Raw genomic sequence first — 17,554 nt, forward strand, 5'->3', positions numbered from 1 at the left:
AATAGCTTATCTAAAGTGATCATCAGGTGGGCCATTTCCAGCACAAATCCAGGTTTTCTCACCCTCTACCCCCCCACACAAATTCACTCTCCTGCTGGTGATAGCCCATCCAAAGTGACAACTCTTTACACAATGTGCATGATAATCAAGTCTGGCTATTTCCTGCACAAATCCAGGTTTTCTCACATCCCCTCCACCCCCATACACACACAAACTCACTCTCCTGCTGGTAATAGCTCATCCAAACTGACCACTCTCCAAGTTTAAATCCAAGTTAAACCAGAACATCTGGGGGGGGGAGGAAAAATAAAAAAAAAAATAGGTAGCAAAATTTCCCTCAAGTTTCCATATGATAGGCAAGGCCTAAATGCCTTGCTCTTGGGAAAGAGAGTCAGCATTCATGCTGGGGTTTGAACATTGAAATTCCTGGCTCTCGATCATGTGATCAGGCCACAATATCTCTGAAGGACTGCTAGAGAGGAACAGCAAGAAATAAAGAAGATATGTGGAGAATATAAACATAAGGTGAGAGTTTGTATTTAGAGAGTCAAAGGGAATAGACACAGCTATGGTACTTGAAGCGAATGGGAAGCAGGAGGAAGATTAGAAGGTAAGGAGGGAAAGGGATAGAATGCAGAGAAAGAGATAAGGCGAAAATATGAGAGAAAATAAATTCAAAGGAACAAATAGTCATGAACTTTCAGGGAGAAAAGTCTGGCAATCAAGAGACTGGATTAAGGTAAAGAGATTGGGGGAACAACTTAAACTTCTAAATCCTCCTCCACCTTAGGTCTTTTTTTTTTTGGTCCATGTGTTGTACACCTTAGACGCACTCATATTAACAATTCTATTTGGAAATTGTTTTCCTTACCAGATTATGTTAAGAAATTTAGATTTAAAATTCTTTCAGTTTTAACAAAGTCTAATTTCTTCTTGAACAGTTGATGCTGCTTGTTTACATTTTGCTTTTCATTCTGCCAGGATAAGGAAATCAAATAGGTCAATATCACTTTTTGTGTATGCAGCACTGTTTCTCATGCACTATGCCAGATAAAAAGCGTGTGTGAGAGGTAGAGGTATTTTAAATCCACACAGAGAGAGCAAACCACACTTTCACAGTAGTTTTAAAAAAAACCACATACAAGACAATCATTGCTATATCAAGTTTTATGGAACTTCTTTAAAAACAAAAAAACCCCTCAGAACTGGACTGACAATGACCCTTAAATTTCAATTCTAGCACTAAGTGAAATAAATGTGATGGCCCAAGATCATCCTCACTGAATAGCTTAATCTGCATTACATGCAAGAGAACTGAACAGCAATACAAAGGCTCTGAAACAGAGAGAGAAATTTTTCATTTTGGTGCAGAGACTAGTTCAATATTGTTCGCTGGGATTATAGCAGATTACATCAAGGTTTTTCTTCTGGCATCTGTCAAGCATAGCAATGAACATTAATATAGAATTCTTTCCATCCATTCTCATCCAATAGGTTAGGTGAAGTTTGCCATGTGCTGCTCAAATAAGAATGCTATTATCTACTGGTACATACTCGTGATGCAATATCAGTAACAGAGCTGGGGTTACTTAAATTAGGTAAGGTTTTAAATAATTGCAACAACAGAATGAAACAGGAAGTCAGAATGTACTATATAAATATTTTAAAAAGGAGAAAACTAAGTCCCTGATTCTGCAAACATTTACATGTATGCTTAACTTTATGCATATACTTAGTTGTACTGACTTCAGTGGGACTACATACAGTTTGTAAGATTACGGCCCAATAGTGGTATCTGCAAACTGTAAAATATCCACAAAAAGAATTTATACAGGGAACCCGTCAAGACAGATTTTTAACAATATGAAATGACCGTAACCAAATATTATAATAATAATAAATAATAATGATAATAATATATAGAAGAAACATAACACTGGTAAACAGAATGTTATGATATGTCTGTCTTTCTAAAAATAATAATGGAACATAAGAAAAATTATTGGTCTGAGCTCTTTTAGCAGTACAATAAACTAGCCAGTAAAAGCAATGAATATCCCTGTTTAGGTGTTCCCCCCAATGGTAAAAGCATATAGGATTGCAAGTTCAATACAAGACAATTTTTAGTGTACAGTGTTTAATTTGTCAACAATCACAAAAGAGCAACACCAAGTAATTGTCCTATAAACACCTTCCTGTCACTGAGTTTTGTTTCTTTCAAGTTGAGAACAGAATTCATTTCTCTCAGTTACAAAATACAATTGTCAGATGTTTTTCCAGCTTTTAACTGATGCTAAAAAAAAAAAGTTCATTTTTAATGGAAACTTTTCTGACATTTGTTTTGCATGCGCTCATAAGGAACAATTTGCAACCTATGATTCACTATACATTTCCCCCATCACGAAACTGTCTATACATAAAGTTTAGTCCTAAATACAGTTAGGCCCCCTGGCCAGCAAAGCAACAGGACCCTGAATGACCTTGTTCCTGAGTGATTCTAATTTTAAAGTTTCCATAACACAAGTGAAGTTAGGCTCACAAGTTCGATTATATAAAAATAATTTTACAAAACCCAAAACACATTTAAATATATTATAAAGGAAATGCCAATGGAAAAAGTTTGAGTTTAAACATTTCCCTTCAGTGTTTGTAATCTAAACACTACAACGTATTGCTATTGTATGAAAACCTGAAAGTGCAACACTGCACACTACTCTTAATGTCCAAGGTGTATGAAGTGCAAAAAAGTGTACAGAGTATAAAGGAGGGAGTGTCAGATTTTCAGCCTTCTTCCAGCTTTAACCATCTTAAATATTATTAGAAACACTGGCAAGAACTTCCAAAAAATATAGCTTTTTAAGCTGCCATTGTTTCTTTCAGTGGATAAGACGACTTTGGTGAGTTTTTATCACGCTAAGCCTATTACTTAAAACCTGGAAGCCCTGATTGCATGCAGGTTTTGGAAGCTATTTTATATTGATTCTAGCATTGAATTGGTCATCAGGAAAGGAATAATTATGCTAACTTTCACAACAGAAAAGAGTACATTGTTTTGTTTCATATAAAAAATAGCACCCTTGTGAATAGTGTGCCAATAACATTTTCCCTAGTAAATGTCTTACATTACTCTACTGGCTGTTAAAGCTTGGAAGCAGTGAATCAATGCCTACTTGCTTGATGCACTTTCTAGCATCTTGTTGAATCAGGGCCTCTGTTACTACTGCCAGATACAAATTGTACTTTTCTCCTGTATAATCCGGAAAGTGTCACATGATGGAGAATCTAGAAAACAATTTATACTCCTGGGGGAATTCTGTGCCAAAAAATTAAAAATTCCGCTCATAATATTTAAAAATTCTGCATATTTTATTTGTCAAAATAACACAATATAATCACACCAGTTTCAATTATTTTGGTAACTTATTTCAAAATAACTGTCAGCAACTAGGTCTGTAACAATGCAGAAAACAAAAAATATTCCCCGAGGAGCAGAGAGTTAAAGAAACCCCTATGACAACCTAGTTCCTGTTTCTCTGTTATGCATTTGTTGAGCCCATCAGTCTGGGTGTGTCACATGTGCCAGCTGGGCACATCGTGGGAGAAAACTCTGCCCTTCTAGTCTTTTAGTCAATTCTCATTTTTTCACCCTGCCCCTGTAGGGTTACCATATTTCAAGTTCACAAATAGAAGTCACTGTTGGGGAGAGGTGGGGGAGGAGAAGCTAGAAGGGGGGTACAGTTGGAGGTGTGCTGGGAAACGGTATTTGGGGATGCTAGAGGAGTGTGTGTGTGTGTGTGTACTGGGAGGGTTATGTGGGGGTTTTAGAGGGGGCTGCGTGGGGCCACCCCAGCCCAGACACCTGCACCCACTCCTCCTCACAGAGCACAGCTGCAGGGCCAGACACCTGCACCCTCTTTCCGCCCAGAGCCCAGCCACAGACTCTGCTCCATGCAGCTTCGTTACTGTCCTGCCGAGCAGTGACAACCAACGCCTGCTCATTGGGGCGGAGGGGGGTGAGGCGCACAGTTTAAAGGTTTGGCCACCCCTGGAACAGCTCCAGTCACACCCTCCCAGCAAGGCCCTCCCCACCCTCATTCTTCCCTCCCAGAAAGCAGCGGCCCCTCCCTGCAGCTCCCAGCTGTTGCTCCTGCCTCTCCCATGGGGCACAGCTCGCTGGCTCCAGCAGCTGCCGCACAGGGATACCTGGCCACACCATATAATCGAGAAGGGCTGGCTAACTCAGAAACCACAGCGTGCCCGCACCTCCCACACAAGGGCCATGCAAGCTGGGTAGCCAGGTCCAGCAGCCGCTAGCAGCACCCGGCAGCTCAGGAGCACCAAATCTGCAGGAAAAAATGAAATTCTATGCAGAACATTAATTCTCGGCAAATTAGGGGCTACAGAGACCAGCCAGCTGCTTCCAGGAGTGCCTCCTGTTGTAAGTGCCTCCCGGCCGGAGCCTGCACCTCACACCTCCTTCCACACCTCAACCCCCTGCACCAGCTCAGAGCCCCATCCTGCACCAAACTTAAATTGATCTTACATTCAAAAAGTGATCTTGTGCATAAAAAGGTTGGAGACCACTGGTATAAAGCAGTGTTTTTCAAAGTTCAGGTCGTGACCCAGTACTAGGTCACAGCATGCAAGGCACTGGGTCGCCTTGCTCAGCACCCCGGGACCCTAGCAGGTCTGGTTGGCACTGCCGACCGGGAAGTTAAAAGTCCCGTCAGTGGTGCTGCCCAGCTAAGGCGTGCTAGTGAGAACCTGTTCCGACACCATGCTGCGCCCCGGAAGCGGCCAGCGGTGGGTGCAGCTTCTAGGCAGGGGGGCGACGGGGCTTCGTGCGCTGCCCCCACCTTGAGCACTGGAGCTGAGGGGTGGGAGCAGTGCCTGCCGGTGAGACTGTGCGGAGCCACTTGGGCGCCTCGGCCCAGCAGCCGGACCTGCTGCTGGCTGCGTCCAGGACACAGCGTGGTCCACGGTGCCAGGACAGGCAGGAAACCTGCCTTAGCACCCCGACTGTGCTGCCGACCGGTAGCCGCCGGAGGTAAGTCCATGCCCCAACCCTGCGCCTCAATCCCCTGCCCCATCCCTGAGCACCCCCAAACCCAGAACCCCTTCCTGCACCCCAAACCCCTCATCCCTGGCCCCACCCCAGAACCTGCACCCCGAGCCCTGACCCCCCTCGCATACCACAATCCCCTGCCCCAGCCCAGAGCCCCCTCCCACATCCCAAACCCCTCATCCCCAGCTCCGTTGGGTCGTGGGTATCAACAATTTTCTTCAACGGGGTCCCCAGAAAAAAAGTTTGAAAACCACTGGAAGGATAGCTTTATGGTGTAACTTTGGGAATCACATCTTATGCGTAAGGTGAACGTAACATCACTGCTCTTCAGAGACTGGTATTGTATAGAACCTTTTCTCTGTACCATATTAACAACCCTGACTGACACTGGTTATTTGGTCTCTTGAGTATATTTCATAACGAAAAAATGAACCGAAGTGTGGTCAAGCAATTGTCTATACAATTTATCAACAAGACGTTCTTAGATAGAATAAGTAAAATTCTATCATTTGTAAAAGTTCTTTGTTAGAAGCCAAATGGATGAACAGCACAATAATTTAAGTAAAAGACCCCTGAAACCCAAATTAAAGGTTAGAATTGATTGGGTTTGTTTTTTTGTTTTTTTTACTCCAATTGTAGAAAGGCCCTCCAAACCAAAACCGCCCCAAATTAGTTCACTTCTTCTGGTAGCTATTCAAATGAATGATGATACAATGAAAAAGAAAATTTCCTGGCTAAAACTTGCTGAATGATACAAAAGATAACTAGTAGCATGCAAATGTTTTGAAGAAGGTTGGTTATAACTCCCTGTTAAGATGAATGACTGGATAGCACAAGTTTCACACCTTCCTAGAAGCTTCTTTTGAATCATATTTATTTATTCATTTATTTTAAAGTTGGACGATGTCACAGAAGCCAAACATTTCTAACTGAATCAGCTGTGCACTGATTTACATGATCTGGTTGCAGATACAGCTCGTGATCGCTCTCCTTACAATGTGTATGATATTACACATTGATCACTTCAGATAAGCTATTACCAGCAGGAGAGTGGGGTGGGGGGAGGTATTTTTTCATGCTTTGTGTGTATAAAAAGATCTTCTACACTTTCCACTGTATGCATCCGATGAGGTGAGGTGTAGCTCACGAAAGCTTGTGCTCAAATAAATTGGTTAGTCTCTAAGGTGCCACAAGTACTCCTTTTCTTTTTGTGAATACAGACTAACACGGCTGTTACTCTGAAACTAGTCTGCATGTGTTATTTTTTCATAGAACAGCTCAAGCATGTCTCATGATTATCACATCTAAAAACTGCTCTCGAGCATAAATTAACAATAAAAACTATTAATCAAATGAAGCGCTCATGAGATTACAAGATGCTGATTAACATTATCAACAGTGATCAGAAAGTTTCAAAGAAAACAGCCTTATGGTCTAAAAAAGGATCCCAAGACAGCAGGGGGCAGGATTTGCATCACCATGCTGAGTGTCGGGGAGGGCATGGTCCAAGAAAAAAAAAAAAAAAAGCACAGAAATAAGGTGGCCCCAGAGTTAAGCAGAAAAGCCTACAGGCCACACAGGTGGGTAAAAAACCCACCGAATCTTAAAAAGGTAAGCCCAAAATTTGCTTACTCTAAGCCACTTGGCAACAGAAGTAGAATCCTCTGCATCATTTGTTCTGGGGAGGGGAGGGGAAGGAAAATCAGCAGTTCAGTGACTCCATAGAAGTGTGTTGCCTAAGCTTTAGGAACAATCAGATCTTTGGTTTTGGATACACTCAAGTTCTTTTTCTCTATGCTTTCGAAGTTGCAACTGACCAGATTAATTTCTAATGTAACTCCACAGAAGATATAAGCCAGAGGTGGGCAAACTATGTGGCCCGCAGGACTGTCCTGCCCGGCCCCTGAGCTCCCGGCCGGGGAGGCTAGCCCCTGGCCCCTCCCCCACCGTCCCCCCCCTTCCTCAGCCACACTGCTGCGCAGGGAGCGCTCTGGCCTGCCGCTCCTGCCGGGCAGCTCAGCTTGTGCCCACCCACCTCCCAGGCTTTCTAATAAGCCAGTCCTGCCGCCCTGAGCAGCATGGTAAGGGGGTGGGGAGCGGGGGTTGCATATGGGGCCTGGGGAGCAGTCAGGGGACAGGTAGCGGGGGCTTAAATAGGGGGCGGGGTCCAGGGAGGACGGTCGGGGTGGGGGGTCCCGGGAGGGGTCAGTCAGGGAACAAGAAGCAGGGGGAGTTGGATGGGTTGGGGGCTCTGAGAGGGGCATTCAGGGGGAAGGAAGTGGGAGGGGGCAGAGCCAGGCTGTTTGGGGAGGCACAACCTTCCCTACCCAGCCCTCCATACTGTTTCACAACCCCGATGTGGCCCTCAGGCCAAAAAGTTTGCCCACCCCTGATATAAGCAGTCAATGGAGATACAGAAGGGATGAATTTGGCCCAGCATGTCATATTGCTTTTTATTCCTGTTCTTAGTTGAACCACTTCCCCTTTCTTAAATTCAGCGCTTGTTAAATAACTCAATATCAAGATTTCTTTCTACCTGTTTTAAATTTGGCCTGATTCCAATTTATTTTGAAATGATACTTTCGGTACAAAATTAACTAACCTGGCTTTATAGATTTTCCTAATACTTCATGAAAGAAGCATTCCCCAATTTACTTTATGTAGTCCATGTAATAAAAACATGCATATAAAGCAGTCTTAGTTTTCTCCATATTTTACTGGATTATACATTTTTGTACACTATGAAGCACACTACATCAAAATGGCAGAGAAACCTGTGGCACTCTTCTCAGCTCTTAAATGTACGCAATCACGTTAATTGATTAAGAAAGCTACCAGTGGAAACCAAATACAAGAACTTCAGCATTCCAAGCACATTCTCTGCAATCAAGCAGGACAAAAAAAACTTGAGCAAACCAAATGGGACTCTTCATAACTTAACCAACACTTTCACTTTCAACAGAAGTCAGAGCTGGCCCTCAGTTTACCACACAAAGTATTGTACACCAAAGCCAAAAAGCCTCATACAAAATTAAATCAGTGTGGACTATCTAATCAATACAAAGCTCTTGATTGCATGAACTGAAATCATGGTTCAAATTTTATCTAGTTCTCAGACTCCCAACCCTTCAGTCAGACAGAGGGAAGTCTACCATTCAATTAACTCTACAAAGCTCATTTTTAAACTCCCAAATCATTGAACTGAACTCTCCCCATCATCACAGGAATCTTTCTGTTTATGGTGGGACAGCCTGAAGAAATCCAAATTAGGATATTTCCATTCCCTATTGACCATAACAAGGAGCATGTTCTGAAGGGCCCCTTAAGATCAGTAACTATCACTACTCCAAAGCACTGACAAAAAGAAGCTTGACTAGACATTTTTGGTTGCCTTTTCACTTTCCAAGTCTGTTCCTCTTCCCTCTACATTAATCTCCCCTGGCAAAGATAACTCGCCCGGCAGCCAGACAGATGCTTTTGAGCCTAATATTGTTCTTTTTTTTTTTTTTTTTTTGCCAGACCAGGTCACATTAATGAAAGGCCAATGGGGCCATGCCTACTCGGAATATTCAATATAGCGATGCATCAAAACTGAACATTTTGTAGTGACATTTAAGAACCTCTTTAATCACTACGTATCCAGGGGAACTTTAAGATAACCCATTCAAGACAGTAGTGCAAATTGCACTTTTAATTAGAGAGGATCTCATTCACCACACTGCCAGTAAGCTGGAGAAGCAAGAGTTCTGAGGTAACTTTGAAATCCACATCTTTCACAGGAAGAATTACTTAGATATCCACCAGCTCATTGTATTGATCAGCATTTTCTCTATTTCAATGCATACCAATATTATTCCTGAAACGCCAAAATTTAAAACACATATATTAAATAAAAGAAAAAGGTCTGATACAGCAAAAAGCTGATCATCTGACAAGTTTGGTAACCACAAGAGACCCCAGCAGAGCAGTGTCAAACATACATCTTTCCATAAGAAAACTACAGTTTTCTCCTCTTTCAATCTCCTGAGGACAGTGGCCAGAAATCAGAAACCAAGTAGAGGTCTCAGATCTTACTTCATTTTGTAAGCTCTCTTTACAATCAATGTGACACATTAATAAACTGTTTCCTACTGTTAATACTTCTATTTCTTGTAGCCTTAGTCCCATCTATATGGGGTTAGATCTTCCAGTCCTTCTCCACTCCAGTTGATCTTAAAGCAGTTCCTCAGAAACTCCAAAGCTTTTCAAATCCTTTTCTATGACATCCATACATCTAGTATTGGGTCTTCCAACCCTTCTCTTACTCCCCACTTCAAAGTTTAACACCCTGTGTTTTATATATTCTTCCACATGTTCTTTTCACGTGCCCAAACCCAGCAGACTCCTTCTGCTTTTCTATAATTGGTACCACCTTCACACTTCCCCTAATTCCCATTTTGAACATGGTCCATCCTTGTAACTGCAAGCATCCGCCTTAACATTATCATTCCCCCTGTATTCAAGATCTCCTCCTGTCTCTTCCTCAGTGCCCTGCATTCAGAGCTATACAAAAGTGCAGGCCTAATTACAGTCTTGTAGATCTTACTTTTCAGTTTGATTGGCACTTTCCTAAGGCAGATAGCTCTGCTCACTTCTCTCCATTTACTCCATGCCTTTCCTGTACTGCTTATAAGTTGGTCACTGAATACCACTGAACCTAGGTACTTGGACTTCTGTAACTTTGGTACTGCTTAGGATTGTAACTGTAGGTCACATATTTCATATTAACATTTGAACACACGATCAGTATTTGTATTGCAGTAGCATCTGATTTATAACACAGAAAGAGAAAGCTATAATAGTAAAAACTTAAAAAACAAACAAACAAAACCCCAAAATCCTATACCCTATATTGCAACCTTTCAGATTCTAAGAAAGGGGTTATAGCTGTTTGGAAGAAAATTACCAAAAAAATCCAACAGAGACACTGATGGTCAGAAACAATTTTCTATTTGCAATATTAAGAAAGCTTGAACAGTATTTTTCTGATCTGAGTAACCCCAACACCAAGCATTTAAATTAATTTTAGCAATTTTGATGCAGTTTATTTACAGTAAGAGGAGAAAAAGCAGGTTGATAGGATACAGCTACATTTATACAGGGCCAAAAGCAAAACTCTGGATCCAGTCACCACCTGAACATCAGGGGGTGCAGGTCTAAAGCTTGCAGCTCAGGCTCATCTCAGAAATGATTAAAATTGCACATAATGTCTCAGGGCTAGTCCACTGCCAAATTTCAAAAAGCATCACTTCTTGTCCTGTGGAGAGTCTTCCTGTCAAGTTTGTTTCCCTTCCCCCACTTCATTCTTGAAAACAACTCTGGGGAGGGGAGAAACACTTGAGACTGACTAGGCAGGTACATTTGTGTCCTCGCTTTAACGATGGTGTTCTGGCTAACAGAAAATGAATGTGCAACTCTACATTACTTTAGTCCCCAGTGAGATACTTAAAAGTGGCTTCGTTTCTTCATGCACTAATTTGCCTAATGTGATATTGCTACTTACATAGTTTCCATCAGCCCATCCAACTACCATCCTCAAGTCTCTTTGTATCAGAGCAGTAAATCCTTACTTCCATGGACTGAAATTTACTCATCTGACATTGATTTCAAGGCGAGTTTTAAAGCATCCTACCGTTTTATGGAGATTTTGGCAAGGAGAGGTTCAGAGTGCCACGCTCAGTGAAACCGTCACAGCTTGAAACTGCCTCAAAATGACACTGTGACATTACCTGATCTTTGCGAGGCTGCTGGGTTGACGATCAACAGAGGGAGGGATCCCAATAATTTCTCTCTCTTGTAACCCAAGCTGGACTTAAACTTCACAATACATACACACACACACCCTCTCCAAGCCGCTCAAAATAATAAACAACAACGGTCTCCCCTCCTTTTTAGTGTTGTAATATCTGGAAGCGCCCCAGCTGCCCTTGGCAATTGGCACGTAGCCACTGACTTCTGCTTCTCAGCCTGTTCTAAGAGTTTGGTTGGCAACTGTTTCCCATTACACTGTTCAGTGCTGGAGGGAGCCAGAAATGAAAGTGGATTCAATGGGGCTCGGAGTCTCCGAAGGTGGGGCGTACGAGAGATCTCTAGCGTATCCCTCCAGATCAGAGAGAGAGGAAGAAAAATGCAATCAAGAAAACCAGGCAAGTTCCCAACAAGTTCCCCCCGCTCCCCGATGCGGCTGCGCGCCTACCTGTGCGTGGCCGGCTCCCGGAGGTGCGCCTTGTCCCCTTCCTCCTGCTCCTCCTTGGCCCGGGGAGGGCTCTTGGTGAAGAACCTGGAGAAGCTGCTATGCCAGGAGGAGCCGGTTCTCCTCTGGCTGCCCCAGCCGGACATCTCCGGCAGAGTGAGAAGGGGAAGCGGCGTCGATGGCTCGGAGCAGGGGCAGGACGGGATCCCTTCGCCTCCTCCCAGCAGCACAGCACAGCACCGCCGCGCCTGCCCTCTCCAAGTTCCTGCCTAGTCCATAATCGCAGAGGGGAAGAGACGCGGGGAGCTGCCCAAGGGAAGAGCGCAGGCGGCCGCCCCGAGCTGCCCCGTCCCCCCAGCCGCCGAGACAAAACCGCGACTGCACGGCTCCCTGCCGCCCGCCCCGCAAGGCGGAGCTGCCACGGCCGGCCAGGGGCACGCCCCCCAACCCATCAGCAGCCCGGGCCGCTGCAGCTCCGCCCATTTCTCCTCCTCTCTAGGCACGGCTTAAGAGGCTGCTTCCTCTCCAGCCCCTGCCGGCTCGTTAGCCAGGAACTTCAGGTTGCTTGACTTGAGGCTTGCCTTCCCCAGGCGACCATGTTAATAAATCCCAACCTCCACTAAGCACACGCACAGTGCTTGGTTGTAGCACATGCCAGTAGAGCACCTTGATTCACTGTGCTCCAGAGCAAGGCGAGCATTAGTTTAAACATTTCCTGCTTCAATGGTCTATGTTCTTTACTACTGGCACCAACCCAGGAGGTGGGCCCATGCTTTAGGGCAGACGCTGTTGTCTTTAATTGCTTCTATAGTACATGCTCCAGGCATTGCTAAAGCTTGACACTCCATAACAAGCAAATACTAGACCTTGACCCCCAGGAGCTTAGAGTCTAAATTAGATCTATGGCAAAAGATGAGAAACAAAAGTTTCAGGTGTGAAGCATAGGGAGGATGCAGGCTATTAATACAGACAGGTAAAAACAGACAAGTATTTACAATGTAACAGGATGAGATGATCAGCAAAGGTTGCAAGTTACAGGAAGAAAAGTTTCAAGGGTATTACTTATAGCACAGGAATGCCTAGAGTTGCCTTTGTCTTGGCACCAAGATCAGAGCCCCATTGGACTATGTACTATATAAACACAGTAAGGAACAGTCCCTGCCCAGAAGAGCTTGCAATACAAGCTAAATAGACAAGACAAATGGCCAGAGACAAGTAGTATTGAAAATCAAAATAAGCTGTAATATACACATCTTGTTAGTTCCTACTGGTTGGGCTTTTTGCTTAATTTAATATGTTGTAATTTGCAGGAACAAAGTCAGGGAACAGATCAGAAGTGAGGATTAACAGGAGGAGACAAATGGCAAACAGGAAGAAGAGAGTCATGATAATTTCAGGAGTCTTCAAAATCCTCAACAGTGAAGGAATGCTTTAAATCTAGCCTCGTTTTTACTATTTTCCTACTTTTCCTACTAACTTGCATTTTGATAATGGAAACTATAGCATTCAATGTAACTCTTTGTCCCTAGTCAGTACTTCCATGCTCCTACACTAAACTTGGGGTTGCAACATTTAGGTTGAAACAGAGTAGGAGCACATTCATTTCAAAATAAGAAACTGCGTACACTTTTTAATATTTTTGGGCCATTTTAAGGGAAGAATGTATCATGTAGCATCCTAAAGGATTAGAAAACATGCCTCAGTGATAGACTCAAAGAACACAATCTATTTAGCATAACAAAGAGAAAGTTAAGGGGTGACTTGATCACTGTCCGTACAAATGGGGAACATTTGATAATGGGCTCTTCAGTCTAGCAGAGAAAGGTATTAATAAGATCCAGTGGCTAGAAGTTGAAGCTAGAAAAATTCAGACTGGAATTGGAGTACATTTTTAACAATGAGGATAATTAACCACTGGAACAATTTACCAACGGTTGTGGTGGATTCTCCATCACTGGCAATTTTAAAATCAAGATTTAAAAAAAAATAGTTCAAAGATATGCTATAATTTTGGGGAAGTTCTATGACCTGCTTATACAGGAGGTCAGACTAGATCAATGGTTCTCAACCTATTTACCATTGTGGGCTGCATATGCAGCTGTGTGTGTTATGTGGGCCGCGTCCACTCAATATATATACTATCTAGATGGCTCTGAGGATGTCACATGGAACGGAGCTGTGTGCGACTGGACTGCAAAAGGCCCATGGACCGCAGGTTGAGAACCACTGAACTAGATGATCAACGATCCCTTCTGGCCTTGGAATCTATGAATCTCCCCTGATGGGAGTGGGTGGGTTGTGGGGCTTTGCTCCCCTTTTCTCTCTCTCTCGCTACTATGACCTTCCTCTCACTATAGCATCAGAGCACATCAACAACATTAGTGAGCTCAACCTGACAACACCCTATGATTAGGGCTTTTGTTTTTCAGAGTTTATTAACTTAATTTGTTAGGGTTTATTTTTAGCAATTTTTGAGTTTTAGATAGATGTCCAAAAACTGGGGACTCTTTGTATATCCTGTAACACGTAACGTATATTATATACACTACTCATTACAATAATGAGTAATCTCTTTGTATTAGTCCCCAGTGTGTTTTAATGTAATACTGTTTCAAACAGCACTAGGGAACCTTTAATGCACACCAGTACGGTCTACACAGACCATTTAATGTGCAATACACTAGTGCAATATAGAAATTACACACACACACACACACCCCGTAGTCCACATTACTATAAGCCCTCAGAAACAAATGACCATTTCTGGTGTTTTTTCCATATTTATTGGATAGCCTGCCTTTTACATTTATTTATTTATTTAAATCAGGGGTGTTTTATTGGTGTTCGTCACTTAAAACCTAAAATCAGAAGTCCTACCTCTGATGCAAAGAAATATCATCTGCATTTAATAGATATACAACTGAGGCACAAGAGAAATGTAATGACTCACCCTAAGTCACAGTAGACTCTGGAACTGAACTCAAATCTTCTACAGCCCAGTCCAGTGCCTTATGTGGAAAAAAATCCTTCCTTCTTCCTCCCCTTGATGGTTTTTTCTCCTCCTTCCTTTCTTTCCGACTACATACCTCAATTTATTTGTGAGCCTCCTTTTCTGTGTCCCCCCATTTTAGCCCATTTTGTAATGTCCCTTTCTCTCCCTCTGATGATGTCCTCGTTCTGTGCCACACCACCCATCGATTCCCATCACTATCCTCCCCTCTATCCTGTTTACTGCAGCATTGCAGAAGCTGATGCTCCTGCTTTGCTGGCCACATATATGGTGGAGATGAAGTTTGTAGTATAGCCCATCTGCTCAATCAGCAGCCGGGAGACAGTCTGGGGCTGAGCAATCTTGATTCCTGCCTCAGCTTCTCTTACTGGTGTTTAAACACACAAAGACGCTGGGCGAGAGAGCTGAAAGGAGAAGTTGAAAGCCACATGCTGAGGTCAGTTTGCTACACACAGCAACATCTTAAGCAGGACCTCAGCTTTGAAAAATCCTTGACCAACTGCCTGTGCCACTGGCCAGGTCTCAGAGTCCCGAGAACAAAGTTTAAAAACCCAGGGCAGTTCCAGCCAAAGGAGGACATCTAGCAAGTATATAAGACTTCACAGAGTGCTGATCATTGCACTTAGCAACTCATGTCAAAGTTGGGATTGTCTCACAGAGTCTCTTCCTTGGCCCACTGTTTCTCACAGAAGTCAGCTCTGCCTCTCATGTAAAGTTAGTGTAAAAAGCTGCTGTTAAACAAGTCTTATTCAGGGTGTTAGTATTTATCCTGAACTCATTTTGAACATGCAGACACTTAAGGAACAAATCATTTCCTAGCAGCTGAAAGGCCAGTCAGCCACCTTCCCAAGAGGTGACTACAGTTATTTTGCAGATGTTTCCAACACGGAGGTGCTGCTGTTAAAAGAAGCCCAAAACCAAGCCCAGAAGTTAAGCCTTCCCCATAAAGCAGTGGTTTTCAAACTTTTTTCTGGTGACCCAGTTGAAGAAAACTGTTGATGCCCATGACCTAATGGGGCTGGGATGAGGGAGTGGGGTGTAGGAGGTGCTCAGGACTGGGGTGTGGGGGTGAGGGCTGCAGGGTAGGGCCAAGAATGAGGAGTTCAGTGTGTGGAGTGGGGGGTCTGGGCTGGGGCGTGGGAGAGGGTCAGGGCTCTGGGTGCAGGCTCTAGGGTGAGACCAGAGATGATGAGTTTGGGATGCAGGAGGGGACTCTTTTTGGGGAGACTCAAGGCTGGGGCAGGAGACTGGGACGTGGGCTTACCTCGGGTGGCTCCCGGTCAGCAGCACAGCTGGGGTGCTAAGGCAGGCTTCTTGCCTTGTCCTGGCACCAGGAAGCAGCCAGCAGCAGGTCCGGCTCCTAGGCAGAGGTATGCAAGTGGCTCTGCGCAGCTCTCGCCTGCAGGCACCACCCCCTCCAGCTCCCATTGGCCGGGAACTTGTGCTCCATGGCCCCCCCACTTAGGAGCCAGACCTGCTGCTGGCCGCTTCCGGGGTGCAGCGCAGTGTCAGAACAGGCAGGGACTAGCCTGTCTTAGCCGGGCAGCACTGCCGACGGGATTTTTAATGGCCCGGTTGGCGGTGCTGACCAGAGCCGCCATGACCCAGTGCCTTACATTTCGCGACCCAATACTGGATCGCGACCCGCAGTTTGAAAACCACTGCCATAAAGGGTCCTACTGCTTTTGAACTGTCAGCCCAATATAGAGGAAGATGAAGTAAGACTTTGAGAATGCCTTCTTACTTGCTAGCTACAGGCAGATTACCAGCAGTGTTACTACAAAATATAAGAGATCCCCATATGGATGGGCCTTGTGGTCTCAAGTCAATTCTTGGCTTATCATAGAATCATAGAATATCAGGGTTGGAAGGGACCCCAGAAGGTCATCTAGTCCAACCCCCTGCTCAAAGCAGGACCAATTCCCAGTTAAATCATCCCAGCCAGGGCTTTGTCAAGCCTGACCTTAAAAACCTCTAAGGAAGGAGATTCTACCACCTCCCTAGGTAACGCATTCCAGTGTTTCACCACCCTCTTAGTGAAAAAGTTTTTCCTAATATCCAATCTAAACCTCCCCCACTGCAACTTGAGACCATTACTCCTCGTTCTGTCATCTGCTACCATTGAGAACAGTCTAGAGCCATCCTCTTTGGAACCCCCTTTCAGGTAGTTGAAAGCAGCTATCAAATCCCCCCTCATTCTTCTCTTCTGCAGGCTAAACAATCCCAGCTCCCTCAGCCTCTCCTCATAACTCATGTGTTCCAGTCCCCTAATCATTTTTGTTGCCCTTCGCTGGACTCTCTCCAATTTATCCACATCCTTCTTGAAGTGTGGGGCCCAAAACTGGACACAGTACTCCAGATGAGGCCTCACCAATGTCGAATAGAGGGGAACGATCACGTCCCTCGATCTGCTCGCTATGCCCCTACTTATACTCTTGCTTAGGGCAAGAGGATCCCTCTTGTGTTTGGAATAAAAGTAATTATGATTCTGAAGACAAATTAGAAAAGCAACAGTTTATAAAGAGCAATTAAATGAAATTGCATGAGTAGGTCACAGTGTTGGCAGACGCCCCAGAAACTCCACCCTCACCTTTATTCTCTGGTTACAAACATCACATTTTCAGACAAAGTCCTCATGACTGATTATTCCCAAGTACATTCTAGTTTCTTCGGTACATAGGTACATATCTCGTACACCACAATCTTTCCCCACCCCATCACTGCCATAACCTCAAATCCCTGAGTTGTAAGAACCGAAAAGCACCCAGTAATAATCTGTGTTTATAGAGTACACAATATCCTCAAGCCTGAACAATCATCAATTAATGCTAACAACAACACTGTGAAGTATTTAAGTATGAAACGATAAGTGGTTTGCACACAGAGACAGACAGTTAGAAGATGTAGTTGCATCTAGAACCTGTCAACCTTACCATTAAATTGGCAGGGGAGTCTCTTCAATGCAACACAGTGGACAACCAGGTCTCTAATGGACCAGGTACAAAGAGCCAAACTAATCTGAAACTCTAGTCCCCTTCTGGTAAATTTTTGCACTCAAAATCATTTTAGATCTAGGCACTGTTTTTCCTTTCTTCAAACACAGAAACAATATCAACATATATGCAATAACAGTTCTGGTTTGGGGGCACACAGATAAGTATTCTACTCATACTGTAAACTACATTTATCCAAAGCTGGGCAGTGTTACTTCTGCAGTTGTAATACGTTTATTATCTTGTCAGGTACC

General features: G+C 43.9%; 1 protein-coding gene across 6 annotated transcripts in view; it reads right to left on the reverse strand.

The window, feature by feature from the left end:
• The window catches only part of CRYBG3 (crystallin beta-gamma domain containing 3), a 145,481-nt gene that overhangs the window by 113,595 nt on the left and 14,332 nt on the right, over positions 1–17,554 (reverse strand). For 4 of the 6 annotated variants that reach the window (XR_012154199.2, XM_073305192.2, XM_073305213.2 and 1 more), the window contains exon 1: positions 11,301–11,713. The exons of the other annotated variants lie outside the window; for them this stretch is intronic. Coding sequence is in view for 3 of the 4 variants with exons in the window: in XM_073305192.2 (XP_073161293.2) it covers positions 11,301–11,443 (143 nt within the window). In the remaining variant the exon portion in view is untranslated. Of the gene's footprint in view, positions 1–11,300; positions 11,714–17,554 lie in introns of those variants that run through there. 6 annotated transcript variants of the gene reach the window in all.

This window comes from Lepidochelys kempii, chromosome 1 (genome assembly GCF_965140285.1).
Source record: "Lepidochelys kempii isolate rLepKem1 chromosome 1, rLepKem1.hap1, whole genome shotgun sequence".
Taxonomy (NCBI): domain Eukaryota; kingdom Metazoa; phylum Chordata; order Testudines; family Cheloniidae; genus Lepidochelys; species Lepidochelys kempii.